At 43.0% G+C, this 21,373-nt stretch overlaps 1 protein-coding gene across 3 annotated transcripts in view; it reads left to right on the forward strand.

The window, feature by feature from the left end:
• The window catches only part of AGBL1 (AGBL carboxypeptidase 1), a 708,586-nt gene that overhangs the window by 376,572 nt on the left and 310,641 nt on the right, over nt 1-21,373 (forward strand). For all 3 annotated transcript variants that reach the window (XM_044388396.3, XM_044388398.3, XM_044388397.3), the window contains exons 19-20: nt 1,410-1,539; nt 17,303-17,434. In XM_044388396.3, the coding sequence (XP_044244331.1) occupies nt 1,410-1,539; nt 17,303-17,434 (262 nt within the window). The remainder of the gene's footprint in view (nt 1-1,409; nt 1,540-17,302; nt 17,435-21,373) is intronic.

Here is a 21,373-nt window from a genome sequence, read left to right on the forward strand (position 1 = left end):
AACGTATCTGATTCTATATTTAAATGCTAGTGCATTTTTATTCATTCCAAATTATTTATTGAACACCGATTTTGACAGTTACTATATTGGGGTTTTGGTGGTAACAAAGCACCGTTCCGGCCCCCAGGAGGCTCACAGTCCAAGGAAAGAGATGTAAAAATAACTAAATAACAGTAAAACCCCACCCAAAATGGTTTTATGAGAACTCTGATTAAGGGGATCTCTGGAAGCTTTTGCAACAAATATAGGAGCAGAATGGAATGGCCTGGGGATCGGGAAAAGTTTCCCTGAAAGTTGCATAATTGGCAAGGGATGGAGCTGTGGGGAGTCCTGGCAACGGGACAACAGACACAGTTGCTCAGAGAGATCTGTGACCTCTTTGAGGGAGCTGGGGTACAAAGGACAAGGGCCACGGGAGATGTGGGCTGGGCATGGGGGAAGGTTGATGGGGATGCTGGGCTGCTTCCCCTCAATTCGTGGCATCTCTCTTGTTCGCTCTCTTGAGTAAATAGCATCGGAGCAGGCCTGCTGGGGGCCTCCCCTGAACATGGGCTGGCTGCACTTGGTCATCTCCGAGCGTCTCTGTTTTGGATGACCTTACCTGACAGCTCAGCGTCTCGGCTTCCCTCCGAATCGCAGGCAGCGCTCCCATGACCAGCTGCGTCAACTTTGTAAAGTAACTTGATACTTGCAGATGTGAATATCTCCATTTCCCAAATGAGGGGATGGATGACTCTCAGGTCATTTCTAGTACCAGTATTCCATGCTGATGTCTTTGAAGAAGATACTCTGGCTCTCTGGGTAAATGTCAAGTGTTCTGCGTCATCTGTATGCACAGGGAGGAAGCACAGTGGTAGGAGGAAGAGCCTTATATTTTCTCAGAGGCAAACAGATCTGGACGTAAAGCCTAGCTCTTAGTTATGTGATCTTGGGCTATTTATGTAATCAGTTTAAGCTTCAGTCTCTTCGCTGGGATGGAATATTATCCACCTGGCAGAGTTATTGGGCCAGCTAGAAATAGTGTATATAACACACCCAGCGTGACAGTTTGAGCTCAACTTAATTATTTGTAGAATTGAAGGTCCCAGAGCCCAGAGAAATGTATCGAATTCGTTCTCTGTGGATGCATGTAAGGGGGAACTACATTTCCCAAACTTCATCTGAAAACTGTGATAACCCAGTATCAAGTCAAATATGGCTTCCAGTTCTTTTTGGGGCCGTGAATAATCACAACACTTTGGGGACTGAAATGACAGATCTGCAGCTTTCTGGACATCTGCAATGGATGCCAATTGGGCAGAAGTCAGAAGGACGTGGGATTCATTAGTCTGTTTGTCTTGTCGAGCTTTATTTTCTCAAGTTATTTTCTTCCCGACGAGTATTTATTTGCTCCTTGTTTGTTCCTGCAGCCACCGATGCTCACTGAAAGGGGAGGATTTGAACAGACAGTGGCTCTCCCCCAGTGCTCATCTCCAGCCAACAATCTACCATGCCAAAGGACTCCTGTACTACCTGGGCAGTGCTGGCCGAAGTCCCAGGGTGAGTCATTTCCTCCTGCCTCCACACTCTTGGCTGGTTCCTTCCATCTTTCATGAGGCAGCTTACTTTTTGTCAAGGAAAGAAACGCAGATACAAGCCAAAGACCTATGTACGACAGGCTTTAATGGGGGGTGTATTCATTTCCTAGGATTGCCATAACAAAGTACCACAGACTGAGTAGCTTAAAACAACAGTAATGCATTTTCTCACTTTTCTGGAAGCTGGACATCTGAGATCAAGGTGTCAGCAAGCCATGATGTCTCCAAGGGATCTAGGAAAAACCCTTCATTGCCTGTTCCTGGCTTCTGCTGATGGCCGGGAGTCCCGAGTATCCCTTGGCTTGTGACAGCGAATCTTCTCTCTGCCTCTATCTTCACATGGCTGTCCTGTGTGTGTGTGTGTGTGTGTGTGTGTGTGTGTGTGTCTGTCTGTCTGTCTGTGTACAGATTTCCCTCTTCTCCTAAGGACAGCAGTCATTGGATTAGGGTGACCTAATTAGGGCCCACCATAATGAGTATGGCCTCATCTTAACTTGATTTCCTCTTCAAAGAACTGTCTCCAAATAAGGTCACATTCACAGGAACTGAGGATTAGAGCTTCGACATATTTTTATTTTTCGGAGGGGGGAGACACGATTTAATGCACAATAGGGGAAAACCATTGGTTCAAAATCCCTTTAGTAAAAACTGTGCAAAAATTTCATTTTATCCCATTTTCTGCCTCTTCATTTTTCTGGTTTTTAAGTTATTGGTCAAAAAAGAATATATATATATCTGTTAAGTAGTGATTGGAAGAAATGCTTCAGATGTTCATATTCACGCTCAAGTAATACTTGCTCAGTTCCAAAGAGGATTCTGGCCCCGTTCCAAGTGCTTTTATGTGTAGGCTTTAGCAACTGTACCACTGAGGGAAAACAGATGACAGACAGTCCGGCCCCCGACTTACGGATGCTTCCACTGGTGATTTTTTTTTTACTTTACTATGGTGTGAAGGTGATTCACATTCCGTAGGAACCGTACTTCAAATTTTGAATTTCGATCTTTTCCCAGGCAAGAGACGTGTGGTTCGATCCTCTCTTGGGATGCTGGGCAGTGGTAGCAGTCCACAGCTCGCAGCCAGCCAAACAATCAGGAGGATAAACAACCCATACACGTACCACGATTCTGGTCCCATACAGTCATTCTGTTCTTCAATTTCAGTATAGTAGTCAATAAATTACATGCGATATTCAGCACTTTATTATAAAATAGGCCTTGTAGTAGATGATTTCACCCAGCTGTACCCTGATGTAAGTGTTCTGAGCATGTGTAGGGCAGGTGAGGCTAAGCTATGATGTTTGGCAGGGTAGGTGTATTAAATACATTTTCAATGTGTGATATTTTCAATTTATGATGGATTTAACAGGACGTAATCTCATCATCAATTGATAAAGGTCTGTATTTGAAACCAGACGCCTAAGCTCAAGATAAGGAAGGAAGCAATGGTAGCCAAGTTAACTGTATAAACGCAATCATTTATTGACTACAAACTGTGAACATACTCTCTGCAAAAGTATGGAGGGGCATATGTCCAAATTTAGGGTCCTTGCCTAACCTAAGGAACTTAAAATAGTGTGGAGAAGCCCACAGATGGCCCAAACAATCACCTCTACCATTAACCACTGTTCGAACATATATTATGTGATAAAAACAGTGGCACATTCAGTGACTATTGAAATATTAGATGAATACCTAATAGAGAATCTTATTGTAATCCTAAAAAGATTAATGGGTCCAGTGATTTCCCTGAGGTCTTTGGGAGGTATATGGCAGAGTTGGCATTCAGTTCTGACTTGTTTTCCACCCTGAAACCCAATCTATCTTGATCACTTACTCTTTGAGAGAGGGTATTGTGGTCCCCAAGACTATCCTCTGGTTCGCTGATTCCCTAGGACAAGCAGAACTCAGAATAGCTGTTGTGATTCTAATTATAGTTTAGTGTAGGGATACGGATTAAAATCAGCAAAAGTAAAGGGTGCATAGGGCAGAATCCAGGAGGGACAGTGTAGGTTTCCAGGATCTGCTCCCAGTGGAGCTGTATGGATGGTGCTTAATTCAGCAGTGATGTGTGATAACATGGAGAGTATTGTCAACCAGGGAAGCTCGTCTGAGCTTTGATGTCCAGGGTTTTTATTGGGGCTCAGTTATAATTATGGTGCCCCACATGGCTGATCTTCATTACTCAGTCTCTAGCCCCTTGAGAGGTCAAACTGACACTTAATGGCCCAAGACCTCCACCATTGATCACATGGTCAACATCAACCATCTGGCATGACCCAAGGCCCCGGGTAAAGAAAGACAGTCTTATCTAGCAGACTATTCCAAGGGTGTGCGGGTAATCACCCAGGAGCCAACCAAGAGCCAGACCTTTCTTTGGAATGTGCAAGGTTTGAGTCAATACTTTACTGCAAAGGGAACAAAGAATGTCCTTTTGCCCTTAAGAGTCTTTGTTCCACACAGGTCAAGTGTGCAATATTTTCATGCTAATCTCCACTACCCTCATCTAAGGAAACACTGTAATCTACACTATCTATCCTCTAGAAGCAAATTCATGGCCTGTATGGCAGAGCCCCGATCTTACAGTCAAAGCCTGGAAAGATTGTGCTCTCTGAGAAAAGAAGCCTTAGCCTCTGTGAGAAGAGAGACATACAGGGAAAGAGGTCCTTACCTGATATACGTTTAAATATACATGCATTCGACCCATAACAAACAGGATTCTTCTCTCCTCTGACAACCTCTAATTGAAGAGCAGAACATTTATTTTAAAGCATGACAGGTGAATGCCTTGTTTAAAAAAATATAAATAAACATTAATTAACTGTAAACATGACAGCTACAGACTTGTTTCCTGCTGGGAGCATCTGAGAGGTGGGTGAGAAACAGCTGAGTACTAAATGCTATTCACAGTGTTACAAAACTCTCTAATGGGCTCAGCATCACCTCTTAGTTCCCTGTGAGGCTGTATTTAACTAGCCACCTGCTGACAGTAGAAGTGATGCCACTCTTTCTGTACCCAGGCCTGTCCTGGACACAGAAGCTTTCCATGGTGTTCAGATCGACTCTTGGGCTGCACGGTTACAGATGAACTGTGACTTTGTCCAACCTCTAGATCTTAGGAATATATTTACTGAAGCATCAGGAAGCTACTTTCTGGTGGCTAGGAGATGTGACCTGTTCTAGATGGTAGTCAGGCATTTGTCTATTAGTGAGTAGAACAATAGGAACTCCCAGAACCAATGAGAATGTGAGACAGTGAGAGATAGCAGTATCCTGATACTGCTGGGGGTTGCTAAAGACTAGACAGATCATTCAGTTTGTAGGCAATATGGCAGTATTTACATCCTGTTTCATCCATCCATCCATCCACCCATCCACTCATCCATCCATCCACCCACCCATCTACCTATCCATCTACTCATCCATCCATCCATCCATCCATCCATCCATCCATCCATCCACCCATCCATCCACCCGTCCATCCACCCATCCAGCCATTCATCCATCCATCCATCTGGGCAGTCATCCACGTGTCCGTTCTTCTACGCCAAGTGTGTATAATCACTGGAAAGGAAAAAGATAGTCCTTTTGGGAAGAGTCTGTAGTTTACTTTGTTAGAAAGTGTAGTCAGGTCTGCAAAGAAACAAGGAGTACAAAATAGTAAAAACTTCAGCAAAAGTTCATATGAGTTGTTGTAGGAACACGAAAAAGGGGTTGAGTCATCTTCCCTCAAGGTTATGGAAAAACTGGAGAGGAGAAATGCCATTTGAGCTGCACTTGAAGGATTAATAAGAGTTTTGCTTGGTTTTTATTACAGTAAAGTAGAGAAAAATATTCTTTCCTCAGAGGGTCTACAGGCCTGCCTGTGATTTCTTAGATCTTCTGCCTTGTGAAACTGATGTTCTGGCAAGTTTTCTGTAGTTGGGGTGATTGCAAGAGGCAAAGGAAGGGAAGCTTCTTATTAACTGCTGGCATAAATTCATTTGATATGACACTGACATTACAGTCTCTTTGCCATTTTCTTGAGCCCTGATTTTCTGTCTCTAATTTATGTGAGGGTCAGGAAATCTGTTCCAGATGCTGGATCCAAAACCCAGAAACATAGTCAATACTGCTATACTCATACATTGGACTGCTATTCAGCGATAGTATATTGCTGTCATGAACCACTGATACATGCAATAACGGATGAATTCCAGAAGCATGCTGAGTGACATAGGCTAGACACTAGAGAGTACACACTCTATGTTTCTACTTATGTAAAATTCAAGATCAAGGAATCAGAACGGTGGTTGCCTCTAGAAAGGGATTCAATAATAGGGGCCAGGAGGGAACTTTTGAGGTTAGTAGAAATGTTCTGTATCTCAATTAAAGAGTCACTTACACCAAAACCCATTGACTAATAACTCATTTGAGGTCTGTGCATGTCACTAGAGGTACATATTTACCTAAATACAGAAAATTAAAGATAAACAAATCAAAGCATAGTCACAGGGCTTTGAAATACAACTAGGAGACAAAGGGACCTGCCCAAAATGACACCGACCAGCATACAGGCATGCAATTCAAGCCATGGCAGAGCACACAGCAGAGTTGAAAGGCTGTAGAAGAAAGATCTATTTATGAGTCAGAAGGGTCTAGCCAGAGAAAAGGCATGCAAGCAGAGAAGCCCAAAGAACAGACAGGCTCCACCACTATCAGCTAGTAGGAGGCACTGAATCTGTTCCTCCTTGGGGAGCTCCGCACAAGGACCAGGAGGTGTGGGCACAGCTAAGAGGGGTGGAGAGAGCTCTCAGGCTCCCGCAGGCTCCCAGGAAGCTAGGCCAACAGCCTCTTTTAGGCTGCTGTGTTGCAGCTGGCCTGGCCCCTGTGCCCCTACGAAGAATCTGGGCTTTGGAATTAGGAGAAGTATCGATTCTCATCCTCTTGGCTCTCGCTATAGGAGTGCGTGCTGGTAAAGGGATTTCAGTGCTCTTTGAAGAGCTCATTGATTTCTATTTACAACTTATACAAACTAGGCCGCCTTCTGCCAAGGGACAGGGTGGGCATATTTTGGTTTTATCTTTCTCTGGGGCCCAGTGGAACAGAATTTTTAGCTACTTAAATGATTTTCCTAGTCTTATTCTGTCCCTCCAGCATATATTTTTAGTTAATGAGCTTCTTTTAAGAGACACAAAAGGAGAAAGCAGAAAGGGATGGCATGTCTCTTCCTAAAACCCTGTCCCCAAGGCCTCAAGATACACTATATACACTATCTCCACTTTATGCCTCAGAAGTGGCAGAAGGACAAGTGTTATTTTTTGCTCATTTTCATTGATTCATGCTAAGGTTCTGCATCTAGAATTCCCCTTTCATGTGTCAGGATATGGTAGGGAAAAAAAATCCTGCTTTCATAGTCGTGGGGTGGGGACAGAGTGTTCTTGGAGGTCCTGGGTGAAAACGATTTAAATTTGATTCCATATTCTTTTATTTAAAATTGTTCCCACTCTATCAGAATACGGATTAAACAGTGCTTCTCTAAATACCAGAAACCTTGTTTTATAGGTATTTTTATAGACACAAGTACTCCACATTTAAGTGAATTGCTAAAGTTTCTTGAATAAATTTATGTTGAAAAGCAGAGAATTTTTCCTCTTTCTCCCTTGCTAGTACCTCTAATGTATCTTTTGTGTGTATCACAGGGGTGGAAATCTGGGGTTTTCTACATTCCACAGGGAGGGCCAGTCGGATTTTTTCAAAGCAGTTTGAGCCAATTCCCTATTTTTCTTTTTTCTTTTTTTTTGTGAGGCAGAGCAAAGCTAGGAGGTGGTGTGGAGGGGAACGTTAGGCGGGTAGTTGCCTAAATCGATGTGACGGTGCCTCTGCCCCCAGCCAGTGGAATGGGGAGGAGGCAAGAAACATGTGGAGACAGGACCAGATGGGCTAATTTTGCCATAGGACTCTTGTCTGGGAGGGAGGGCCACAGGGAAAAACAGGCGAGATGAAGACACAGGACACTTGTGCTTCTCCTGTTCAGTACGTATGCTTGAGGAGGACTGGCTGGTGAGTGGAGCAAGGCAGCACTGATCATGGCCAATGGCACTGGACATAGACCTCCAAGTCTAGTCCCAGAAAGTGGGGATTGCGAGCCGTAAAGCACAGTCCAGCCCCGGGGGCAAGACAACCGACAGCCCTTAAGATAAGAATGCTAATCAGGAAACTCAGCAAGCCTTCTTACATGGAGCAGGTAAACATGGCGGGGGGTCAGCATTTACACCCCACCCTCTGGGTTTATCCAGACAACCTAGACATCTGCCATGGGTCAAAAAGATTAGTCTAGGCCCCGTCTTTTGGGGAAGACGCAGGTCCCAATAACGCATCTAGCCCTATTGGGAGTGGCGCACAAAACAGGTAGATGAATGCTTCTACCTTGAGAGCCTCAGAACCTGTAACTGAGTGAGACAGATGGCAGGGGCCTCACCCAGGCTGACAGATCACTGGGACTGTGTCCCAACCTGGCATCCAGGCTGGCGCTTCTCTCCCTCCCCCCTCTAAAAGTGGGGGAAAGGAGCAGTTCGAACTCCTGAGGAACCTGCCGAGAACTCACTGCACGAATGTCCTCTCAGGTACTCAGCTCACTGCTCACAGAGGGCCAGCCAGCCAGAGACAGGGAGTAAAAATTAGCCAAGGTGAGAGCTCAGGGTAAGCCCGGTAGCTCCATCTGCGTTTTGCTAATTGACAATCTTGTTACAGTACTCTTCATCACTGGTACGTCCAGTGATTTAAAATATTTTATTGTGGAAAACCTTTGGAGCCAGACTGATCAGAGTCTGAAGTAAAACATTGCTTTTTAATGGGTGGCCATGGGCAAGTGTTTAACCTCCTTTAAACTTAGCAGAAGCAGAACTTCATCTGAAAATGTAGATGGTAGCCCCTTGCAGGAGTTTGATACCAAGTGTGGATGTGTGTAAAGTCTCCACAGTGTGACTGGCACCTGTCAGGCTGTCTAGTAAATAGCAGGAATCAAACTTATCATGACTTACCAGAAGAGTGCCACGTCCCAAACAGAGCCACATGTTTGACTGTACATTTTGTGTTGATTTTCATGGGTACTTTCAGTGTAATTAAACTCTCTTGGAAAGAAGGACGTTGTAATACGTAACAGCAGGATGTCAGAAAACCTCCTCCAGCATTTTATAATAATAAAGGTCCCACTCTGGGCAGTCTCATCTGAGTTACTGAAGCTTCTGGTGAGTTTAATGTGAAGTAATCACCCCATGCTAGCCACTGGAGGGGGCCCAACTGATTTGTAAGTAAAGGCTGCTTTGTCTAAGGCTATGTTGGAACTTTAGCCTATAATGGCCCAATTTAAGCAAAAGTCTCTCCTTTTAGGAAAGGGAATGGAGTGTAAAATCCCCTCTCAGGTAGTTGTAGGAGGAAATTCTGCCCAGCCCCCTGTGGTTAGCCTCCACCATGATTGGATTTTCCTATCACTCAGATGAAACGCTAAGAAGAGAGCATGACTATCAGTAAAAGGTCTGGAAAATTTGGTCTTGCAAACGGGGCTCTTGGAGGACAATCGAATATGCCACCAATATCATTTCCCTCATAAAGATGTTGGTGCCACTCAGGAGCTTGGGCTGAATGCCGCCCACAAAATATTGTGCGCACGTTGGAAACTCCAGGGCTTTAGTGAGCCTTGCTTGGTTTAATTGGAAGCGTTGCTGTTTTGGGTTTCCATCACATGCTCCGGAATGTGCCTTCTCACGGTTCAGCCCCACCTTCATTTTCCTGTGGCAGTGGCATAAATAATGCAGAGGTCTCACTGCTGGGAAGCAGGAACAAGACCCAGATGTCAGGAATGGAAAACACAGCAGCTTAAAGCTGGCAGAGCAGAGCAGCAAACACAGTCAGGGATAGGTGAGCTGTAGGGAGCCGGGGAATGGCTGGTGGGGGGGGGGGGGGGGCGTGCATTTGAGATGGGGGTTAACCTCTTGCATAAGGGGCCCAATTAGCTTATGGAGGAACAGGAATGGGGCCAAGGAATGGAGGCAAAAGGTGGGGAAGGCATGTGAGGTGCATAGTAATGTGGCCCTGAACAATCTCTTTGTTGAGCAAGAAATGATGGAACTCACGTTTGCATGAATTAAATTAACCTTGCAATTTAGCCCAGACAAGAATTCATTGGCAAAGGTACTAGGGAGATGCAGAAGAGCCTGATTTTGAAGTCGTAATCCAATCAACACCATATACTTTGTCAATGAAGAAAGCAAGATGCAGGGGAGTCAGTTTAGCCCAAGGCAAGCAAGTTCAAAACCAACCACTCCAGCTCCAGCAAAACACAACTTAATGAAATGAAACCTCCATCTCTGCCTATATTCCTTGCCTTGGGGAAAAGCACGATCATATTGCCTGTTCACTTAATCCAGAAATCTAGGGAGTATCCCTAACCTCTTCCTCACTTGGCCCCTGGATCCATTTTGTCTCCAGCTCCTGTAGATTGTACTTCCTTCTGCTCTCACCCAACAGCATTTCTCTCCAGACTTAAGCTTCCTTAAGCGCCATACTTCCTCTGCATAGCTAGGCCCTTGTCATCTCTTGGGGCCTGGTGTCCGTCCCTCCAGTCCACTCTTCACACTCCTCTCCTGGTGACCTGACCGTGCTTCTCCTCTTTGTGCAAACCCTTGAATGTTCCTTCACCACCTTCAGGAGAAATGTCCAAACATCCCAGAGTGGTGTGCAAGGGTATCACTGATCTGCCTGTTGCCCACTTACAGACCCTAAGGTCTATTCTCCTTTCCTTTCACTCTGCATTCTTATTCTGAATGCTTGCAATTCCTTGGATTCACTGTGCTTTCTCCCTCATTCCCTTGGCTTGGATAGCTCTCAGTAGGATAACTTAGGAAGCCCCCCCCTCGAGAATCCTAGGACCGCTACATCATGCACCCTCAAGTGTACCATTCATTTGGAGTGCTGTGTGAACAATGCCCCTGAACCCCCTTATTTGGGTTCCCAGAGATCCTGTACTTACCACTACTTCCATCCTCTTCTCAGTGCAGTACGATTTCCTGTTTACTCATGGGATCATCCCAATAAAACAGCTTCTGGAAGAGGCACTACAGAAATTTAAAAGGTGTTTTGACACACGGATTCTGGGTTAGAACATACTGGGGTACAATATTTACTCACAAACTTGTATGATAGCAGTAGAAACTTGGGCTTGCCTGGACAATCCACATTACTTATTTTATCTGAAATTCAGTTTTCTTGGCTGCAAAATGGGGATAATGGTAGCACCTGCCTCATCATGAGATAATCTGTATTGTTTTTAGCTCATTATCTGAAGCTCCATCAGTTTTCAGTAAAGTAACTGTTGTTTTATTAAGGACAGTGCCATATTACATTAAAATTTTAATTTCTCCTGCCACAAAGCAGTCATCTAGTAAATATTTGCTGAATCAATCCATGAATGAGCACGACAGGGCCATGGATATTAGAGTGCCATCACTGGGCATGCTTCCTACCCACCTGGCACAGAATTTTACTGAAAGGAAGCATGAGCATTACATCTTCCCATAGGAAAGAAAAAGCTCCCTCAACAGAAATAACTTGGTAATTTGTCTTGTAATTGCCCCCTATAATTTAGAGAAATACATGTTTCTTCTAATTAACAAGCATTTATTTTTAGGGATGTCATTTGGGCAAAAAGCAGGACTATGTCGGCACCTCCTCTATTTTGAATCTCCAGAGACCACTAGAAGTCCCAGGGCTAAGCAGTGTTCATTCCCACAAATGACTAGGTCTATACTCTATCATTGACCTCAGCTTCCAGAGTCTGTAAGGATCAGAAAAAAAGAACTCTTTTCTTCGGTTGAATTCAGCATTTAAGGAGCGCCTGTCACCACGAAGGCAAAGCTTCTGGCTTTATTGAGAAATCTGTTGCTAAGACACAGCTTTAATTTGTTTGCACACTTTTCTTAAGAATGGTGGGTGTTTGATTCACAGAGAGACACTGAGGTGTAAGAGATAAAGGTTGGTGGCAAATTCATGATGGTCGAGGATTAAACCTCCAACAATTCTATTGGTTCCTTTAGGCGAGAGACTTCCAAAGCATGGGCTTAGGTCCAAGGTGTCAGCATCACCAAGAACTTGCTAGAAATGCAAATTCCTGGGGCCTACCCCAGACTTACTTGAATCGCAGAATTGCTGGTGAGTGGTTTACAATCCGTACTTTGGCAAGTCTTCCAGGCTATTCTAACACTCAATAACATGTGAGATCCACTGCTGTAAAGTCTTGACAGGAGCAGAGTGGTTTTCAACCCTGGCTGCACATTAGAATCACCTGGAAAACTTAAAAATATCCCACAGCTCTGGTATCACTGCAGACCAATTAAATAAAAATTTCTGGAGGTGGGCTTCAGGCATCGATATCTTTATAATCTCCTCAGGAGATTTTAGTGCAGAGACAGGATGGAGAGACACTGGCCTAGGGGCTATATTTGTTGGAAATAACAGAGTCTTGCTCAATGTAACACAAGTAGTAAGATGGAGAGTTTTGAAGAAAAGAAGTCCTATAATCTACTAGGAATGGAACGTTCCAGAAGCCCGGGCCATTCTTCTTCCCATCTCTCATGTTTCTCTTTGTACCCCCACATTTTCTGTTTTCTGCTTTTCTCTGCGCATTTGCTTGATTACCCGACTCTTTAGGGAACAGCTTACTCTGCTCATTCACTGTTTCTGTGCTTTCATTCTGTGTCTTGTGTGGGGTTCGACTTGTCATTGGACCGACTCCCTCCTCCCAAATCTGCTTATCATTTCAGCTCCGGCACCCGCGGCTCAGTGATAATCTAGAAGCTGAGAAGATCTATTTTCTCATAAGACTTCAACCTGAAACAAGAATAAAGGATTCCACATTTTTAAAAAAAGTTTTTTCTTGTTTTATTGGAGAGAAAAATATACTTGAGAAATACTTTTCTGCTAACAGGGAATTTACAATGTAATTTCAAGAATTCGCCCCCTGCCCCCCCCAAATGTAGTAGTAGCTGTCTGTTATTATTGGCAATTAGGAGAAAGAGAGGGAGGACAGGAAGGGGAACATACAGAACAATTTCGAGTCTATTAGTCCTTAAAACCCTCATCTCATACGTACTTGGTCTGTCCAAATCCTGCCTTCTGGCTCCCGATCAAGTCAGCCCTCCTTGTTCTGCAACGAGCTTGTTTCCAGAAAATCAGTCCTCATGCCACCGATTCTTCCTTACTCCCATGGCCCACCAACAAAGCAACATGGTTTCTCAGCTCTAACCTGCCATCAGTCTTTCTCTCCTTCTATCATGACTGGGCAGACCATTAACTCACTTGTCCCTTTAGTTTTCTTTGACATGTGTGTTTGTTCATGGCTTCATTCATGCACCCTGAGGGTCCTGGGCCGCCTCCCTGCTGTCAGCAGCTTCCTATTCATTCAGTGAACTTCAGGGCTTTATCACACACCAAAAATCATCATCTAGTCTAACTTGTCAACCAACAACATCATTGATAGCCATTCATCTGGCTTCTGCTGAAACATTTCCAGAGAACGGAAGTTTTTAAAAGTGTGACACAGCATATCAACATAGCTGTGACCATAGAGAGTTATTTCTTGCCAGCAATAGCTAGTCAACCACTGTTGAATTTAATATAAAGCTGGAATCTATGTCCACATTATCCTTCCTTTTGCCTTCCCGTGCTTTCTGAGATGATAGCAAGTACATTTATTCATGTTCCAACTGGGTAAATTTGGAAATTTGTGGGTCTCCTATCAAGACCCCTTTGAGCCTTCTTTACTTCTGGGATAAACATCTCCAGTATCTTTAGCTGTCCTTTGTTTACAAACATTCCCATTTCTCTTGGCTTTCTGGTTCCTCTTTACTGAGGTATCCTAGCTTTTTCTAAAATGCCACACTCAGAAATGAGAAGTACTATATTAGATATAAATTGGCCAGTATGAGGTACATTGGGCAGATTGTTCTCCTAATATATGGCCACTTTACTTCTCCAGAAGCGATTTATGATTAGATTAATTTTGACATATGTGGCCTCCGATTTATTCTGAGCAAATTGCCGTCTAAAACCTCTGGATCTCTCATTCAAAATCTACTTCTTAGCTAAATATATCTATCCTTTTCTTGGGCCACTGTTCGAATCTAATTGTAGGACATTATATTTATTCCAATTTAAGTGTTTCTATTTTTGCTAATTCTGTTCTTTTTGCCACTTACAATTTCCACTCTTACTTGTTTACTCTGCTATCAGTTACTGTCAATTCTGCATCATTATTAAAGTTGACAAACACCTTTGGTTACCTACACTGTGTCCTTAACTTAATATGCAAAGGCTACATTTCTAGAGACTAAGGAACCAATGTGAGGAAATATCTCTTTAAAATATTAGGGTTGCTGTCTCTTTTGAAACACACAGTGTGTAGGTATCGTCTGTTAATTTTAAGTACACAGATCACAACTGCGCAGCTGATAAACTGTCACGAGATGCACACACCATGTAACCACCAAACAAATCAAGAAAAAGAGCATGACCAGCAATCCAGAGACATCAGACAATAATACCCAGCTCCCCAAAATAAACCCTGCCTTGATTTCTACCACCATATTAGTTTTGCCTCTTTCTGAACATCCTATAAAAGAAATCCTTGATTATGATCCCAGGCGCCTGGGATCAAGCCTCTCATCAGGCTCCCTGATGAGTGGGGAGCCTGCTTCTCCCTCTGCCTCTGCCCCTCCCCCTGCTCCTGCTCCCTCTACACCCTCCTCTCAAATAAATGAAATCTAAAAAAAAAAAAAAAAAATCCTTGAATGTACCCTTTTGTGTCTAGCTTGCTTTTTTATTGTCAGTGTCCAACAGTATTCTGTTGAATGATTTTACCACAATTAATCCATTATACTGTTTACAGTTTTAAGCTAGTAAAAATAGTGCTGCTATGTACCTTCTTGATATCTTCTGGTGCTCAGTGTATGCATTTCTGCTGGGAGGTTTCTAGACTATCTGCATATTCAGCTTTAGAAGACATTCCCAAATTGTTTTCCAAAGGAGTGTTACCAATTTATTGTCCACAAACTGGATTGAAGGGTTCTGCTTCTTCTGTGTCGTGGTCACCACTTGGCCTTGTCTGTCTTCATGATGTCCGCATCCTAATAACCTCTTAGATACAGTGCATCTCATTGTGGTATGCAAATTACATTTTCTTGATATTAATGAGGTTGAGTACACTTTCATTTGCTTAATAGCCATTTGGACATTCTGTTTTGTGAAATGTCAATTGATTTTTTCCCATTAAGAAAAAAATGGATCGTCTCTCTTTTCCTTGTTGAAGTACAGAAATATATAGGTGTGTACAAACACACACACACACACACACACACACACACACAGACACACACACATATATATGTATTACAAATAGGTTTTTTCACTCTTTGGTTTGCCTTTTCACATTCTTCATGGTGTCTTTGGGATGAGCTGAAGTTCATCATGGAGTATATCTAATTTTTTTTAAAGATTTATTTATTTATTCGAGAGAGAGAGAGAGTGCAAGAGAGAGCGAGTATCAGAGGGCAGAGGGAGAGACAGAATCTCAAGCAGACTCCGTGCTGAGCAGAGACCGACACGAGGCTCAGTCTCACGACCCTGAGATCGTGAGCTAAGCTGAAATCAAGAGTCAGATGCTTAACCAACTGAGCCTCCCTGGCACCCCTGACTGTATCTAATTTTTAAGCATTTTCATTTATGTGTGTTTCTCGTTTGTGTCCTCTAAAAACTCTATTCCAACTCCAAGATCATACGGAGCAGCCTATGTTGTTACCCCCAGGTAGCTGTATTCTTTTCTCTTTCATATTATGATTTGCCATCTGTGTGGAATTTATTTTTTAGCATATTATGAAGTAGGGATATACGTTTATTTTTATTTTCTACCTTTTTCACTTGAGACCATAAGTCTTCCAAGACCATCTTTTCCCCACTGCACCAGAGTATCAACTTTGTCGTCAGTCAAGTGACTATACGTGGGAGTCCCTTTGTGGAATATCTGTTCTCCTCCATTGATTGATTTATGTATTGTTTTATCAATAATACAGTGCCTCAGCCATTCTTGGCTCTTTGTACTTCCAGTTTGGTTTGAGATCAGCTTGTAAGTTTCCACAAAATAATAAACAAAACAAAACACCCTCTGTGGGTTTTGACTGAGATTGCATTGAACCCAGGTAGATAAATTTGCTGAGAATTGCAAATTTTCGTTTTTCTCAATAATGTGTCTTGCACATCTTTTAAGTTGTTCTTATGAGATTAATGCTTTTCTGCTATTTTTAAAAGATTTTACTTATTTGTTTGTCAGAGAGAGAGCAGGCGAGCACACAAGCAAGGGGAGGGGCAGGCAGAGGAAGAGGGAGAAGCAGACTCCCTTCTGAGTAGGGAGCCCGATGTGGAATTCGATCCCAGGACCCCGGGATCATGACCTGAGCTGAAGGCAGACGCTTCACTGACTGAGCCACCTAGGGTTCCCACATTTCTGCTATTTTAAATCCTATTTTTAAATTTAGATTTTTATTTGTGCATTGATAGGGTATGTAAGTGGACTTGACTTTTAGATATTGACATTCTAACCTGTGATTCTGTAGGTACATAGAGATTTTTGACATTCAACATTTTACAATCTTTATGTGGAAAATAAAGACACTTATTAACGCCTTTCAAATCTTACACCTTTCATTTTTTCTCTTGCATTTATTTTGTTCTTTTCTCAACTGTATCATCAAATGCCATTGATAGCACCAGGTGTTTTTTCTGATTTCAGGGAGGAAACAAGAAATTTCATTAAATTATACTACAGTATATAGGAACCTCCCAGTGTCTGCCCATTGTTATTTCAGAATTGTTATGGACAAGTGACTGCTGTGTCCATCCTACTCCTTCTCTTTCAGACATGAGTGTTTATTGGGAGCAACGTTTCCTCATTCCACCATTGCGTGTAGGTGGGTGGAAGGCAGATGACTGGCCTCTTTAGTTCATGGATCAGGAGAAGGTCCTGGGTCTGGAAACCATCACGGGAGTTTGGATGGAGGGTCTGACACTCTGATAGGATGGGTGTTCAGGGAGGCTTCCTTGGGGAGCAGATGAGTACATTTTCCATGTGGAAGGAAGGGAAGTAAATATTCAGATTAAGAACACAGCTTATCGTGGCAGTTAGCCTTTGCTGGATATCAAACCACCCCAAAACTTTGTGGCTTAAACAAAAACTACACATTATTTCCAGTGATACTGTGTGAGAATCATCTGGGTAAACTGGGGGGTTCTTTGGGTCTGAGCCAGATTCGCAGGTCTAGGGGTTGGCTTTACCCATACAGCTCTTACCAAGATCACCAATGATCCTCATGCAACTAGTTCTGCTGAGTAAACAGTATCTGTCTGAGAAAGTTGACACTTCAGATATTTAAGAAACCAATAGACCTGGGGCACCTGGGTGGCTCAGTCGGTTACGTGTCTGCCTTCTGCTCAGGCCATGAGCCGAGGGTCCTGTGATTGAGCCCCATATTATGCTCTCTGCTAAGTGGGGGGTCTGCTTCTCCCTTGCCTCTGCCTCTTCTCCCTGCTCGTGTTCTCTCTCTCTTTCTCTCAAGTAAGTAAATAAAACCTTTTAAAAAAGAAAGAAAGAAAACAATAGACCTCACCTGGATTTTTTTTTCTCCTTTATTTGGCCATTGTAGGTCTTCTGTGATTTCCACGGCCACTCTCAGAAGAAGAATGTATTCCTTTATGGCTGTAGCATCAAGGAGACCTTGTGGCAAGCAGAGTCCAGTGTGGGCACATCGACTCTCTTGGAAGACGTCGGCTACAGGGTGAGTCACCGGGGAGAATGACACAAGACATTTTGTGTCTATAGTCTTGCCTTTGAGACACACGCTCCACCCATTGTTTCCCCTAAATAAGCATTTTCGTTGTTTTGACTCTAGGATTATACTGCAAACAGGTTGGAGGCATGTGCAGCCTCTCTACATTTGTGATGAATAGGAGCTGTACCACCTGGTTGCTCTGTTTTGTTTTCTGTATGATATGATATAGTGCAAAGCGCATAAGAGTTGGAGACAGGAAACCTCATTTTAATGCCTGGCTTTACAATTATTAACTGTGCGCCTAGGAGTCATTAACATCACCTCTCTGAGCCACCATTCGTCACCTGCGAAATGAGGATAGTAAAAATACTGCTTCTGTTTCATGTTTATGAGAGCAACAAAAAGATACTGAATATGAAAGGATCTTAAATAACCATGAAGGGGGGATCAATGTAAGGCGTCAGACCCTCTGCGTCCCTCTGCGTGAGCACGCTCTGAAACGCAGAGCTGTGATCCCACTGAAGCTATGTCTGTCTTTCCTGGGTTCCAGTAGTTAGAGCTGAGCAACTCCCCCACTGAACCAAAGAGGATGTTAAGGAGGTTTGTAAAGAAGGAGGGACTTCTTCCTGTCAGGGTAAAGGGAATCCGGAAGAAGTAGATGAGGCAACGTTGTCCAAACGCAAAATACAAAGTGGCCTTTATTTCAAATGTATATGGACAATGAAGAAAAACTACTGAGTTGGAAAAGCCTCCAGTTCTCCTGTAGCTTTCTCCTTTCCTTTCACATGGAACACTGCACTTCGGACACTTCTGGTCACCAGATATGCACAACTTAACTCAGTCCTGACACTATCTACCTGGAGACAGCATCAGATCCCACAGCTTAAGGACTCAGTCCCACAAGACTGCTTCCTACTTCCTACTTCCTGTCACAAGCAGTCGGTCCCAGGTTCCCCACAACTTCTGTCTGACTTAGCTCTATCAATCGGAGGGTCCCGTGACCTCCCCCCACATGCCTTGGATTCAGTTATTTGCTAGAGTGGCTCACAGAGCTCAGGGAAGCCCTTACTGACATTTCCCGGTTAATAAAGGGTATGGTAAAGATGCTGACGGACAGCTGCATAAGAAATACACAGGGCGGGGACTGGGAGGGTCCCAAGTGTGGGAGCTTCTGTCCCTGTGGAGTCGAGGGGTGGGTGTCGTCCTCCTGGTATGTGGATGTGTCCACCAACTTGGAAGCTCTCTGAACCCCATACTGTTGGGATTTTATGGAGGCTTCTTCATGTAGCTGTGATCAATTATTCACTCTTTTCCAGCTCCTCTCCCCACTCTAGAGAAGTGGGGATAGCCTGATCCAGGAGCCCACCCAGAATCATCTCATTAGAACAAAAGATGTTCCTAATGCTCTTATCACTTAGGAATTTACAGGGTTTTAGGAGCCCCATGTCAGGGACTGGGGATGAAGGACAGCTGTATATTTCCTACTCTGAATCACAATATCACAATCATCATGGGACCTACCTCTTGCAAATCCTCTATTCTGTATGTATGAACTTCTGTGTACACAGTAGCTTCCCTCTCTGGGTTAATGAGTACTAAAAGAGATAAATATCCACCACACTATCATTTCACCTAGAAATACCTCCCCTGCTCTCTCAGTTTTTGTTCACTGTCTGCCTTCATGTCCTCCAGAAACGTGACTGCTGCTGATCAGTAGAGGGTCCCCCAAGGCGATTAGAGCAGAAAGAGCAAGTTATCTTCAGGGTCCTATTTATTCCAAGCCCCAACCACAGTAATGGGGATTTTGATAGAGAATTAGAATCTGAAAGAGGAAGGAAGGAGGAAGGAAAGCAAAGAAGGAAGGAAAGGATGGAAGGATGAAAAGAGGGAGGGAGGAAGACAGGAAGGAAAGGAGGGGGGAAGGAGGGAGGGAGGAAGAGACGGAGGGAAAAAGGAAGGAAGGAAGGAAATAAATTAATTCTGGCACTGAAAAGTACCACAACCAAAGTGAAAGTTTCTCTAGATGGGATCGTTAGCAGATCTGCGGTGGCAGGAGAATCAGTCATTAAACTTGAAGGTCAATCCAAAATTACTAAACTTAAATAATAGAGAAACAAACATTGAAAAAAAAAAAGTCAACACCCTTCGAGGCCTGTAGGATAGCATCCAGTGTAATACTGAATAGAATAATTAATCAAAAAGATATAATGAGTGTAAGTGAATGTGTAGACCCCAAAATACATAAGCAAAAATTGATGGAATTGAGGGAAGAAATTTAAAAATTTAGTAATAATAGTTGGATATTTTAGTACTCTTCTCTCAGTAAGCAATAGAACAACCAAACAAAATTAGTAACTACAGAATACCTGACCTGATTGATACATATTAACAATTCTCAAAACAGAAAAATATACATTGTTTTTGAGTCCACATCAGAATTATCCTAGGTAGACTTTATGCTAGACTATAAAACCAGTCTCAGTATGTTTTAAAGGACTGAGATCACACAAGTATGTTCATTTACCATGACAGAATTAAATTATAAATCAACTTTTGTAAGGTTCTGGGAGATGTCTGAATATTTAGAGATTAAACACATACTCCAAAGTAACTCCTGGGCCAAAGAAGAAATCAGAAGGGAAATTAGAAAATGTCCTAAACTGAATAAAAATAAAAATACAGTATATCAAAATGTGTGGTATATGGTTAAAATAGTGCTTAGAGAAAAGTTGTAGCTTTGAATGCTTCTGTTAGAAAGGTGGAAAGATCTAGGGCACCTGGGTGGCTCAGATAGCTAAGTGTCTACCTTCGGCTCAGGTCATGATCTCCAGGTCCTGGGATCGAGTCCCATGTCGGGCTTCTGGCTCAGTGGGGAGTCTGCTTCTCCCTCTGCCTCTCCCCCTCCGCCAAAGAAGAGGGACAAACTACTGATACATTCAACAACGTAAACTTAAAAAGAAGTCAGAGGCAAACAAAAAGTGTAGGATTTAATTTACATGACATTTCTGAAAAAGGCAAAAATTACAGAATTCAGAAGCAGATCAGGGCAGGACTGACTGGAAGTGAGCAGGAAAGACATGTTTGTACGGTGATGAAAGTGTTCGATAACTGGATTGTTGGTAATGGCTGCAAAACTATATACGCTTCCAAAAAATCATCACACTGTTCACTTACCTCAATACAGCTGATATATGTATTTTTACAAGTAAACATTTATTGATTTTCCACCGTGTGCCAAGCACTGTGCTACGTATTTAGGTAACGAAGCTGAGGAAAGCATGGACTCTAAGAAATAACAGTTGGGGAGAGAGGCAGATTATCAGAAACTTAAAAGGACAGAATAATAAATACAAGAATGGAAATATTAGGAGGTAACACAGAAAAGATTGATTAACTCTCTTTCGCTGCAGAGTTGAGTAGATGATCCCAATGGACCAGTGTTTGAGGGGCAAATATGAATGAGCGGTGTTAGGATGGTCCCTGAAAAAAAATCAAACATCACGAATGATTTTTTTTCTTTATTCATTTTTTTAATTGTATTATGTTAGTCACCATACAGTACATCATTCGTTTTTGATGTAGTGTTCCATGATTCGTTATTGGTGTATAACACCCAGTGCTCATGACAATAGGTGCCCTCCTTAACACCCATCACTGGGCTAGCCCACCCCCCAACCCCCTCCCCTCTGAAACCCTCAGATTGTTTCCCTGAGTCCATAGTCTCACCTGGTTCTTCTCCCCCTCTGAGTTCCCCCCCTTCAGTTTTCCCTTCCTTCCTCAAATTTTGATATGGTTTCACTCGTATGTGGAGCATAAGGAATAGCACGGAGGCCGTTAGGGGAAGGAACGAATGATTTTTAATTAAGTTTGACTTCAAGAGAAATCTGAAGAACTAGAATGACAGGAATCCTGTGATAATTAAAACCTGAGCCTTAAAGAGTTTTT

Source organism: Ursus arctos, unplaced genomic scaffold (genome assembly GCF_023065955.2).
Source record: "Ursus arctos isolate Adak ecotype North America unplaced genomic scaffold, UrsArc2.0 scaffold_28, whole genome shotgun sequence".
NCBI classification, from domain to species: Eukaryota; Metazoa; Chordata; class Mammalia; order Carnivora; family Ursidae; genus Ursus; species Ursus arctos.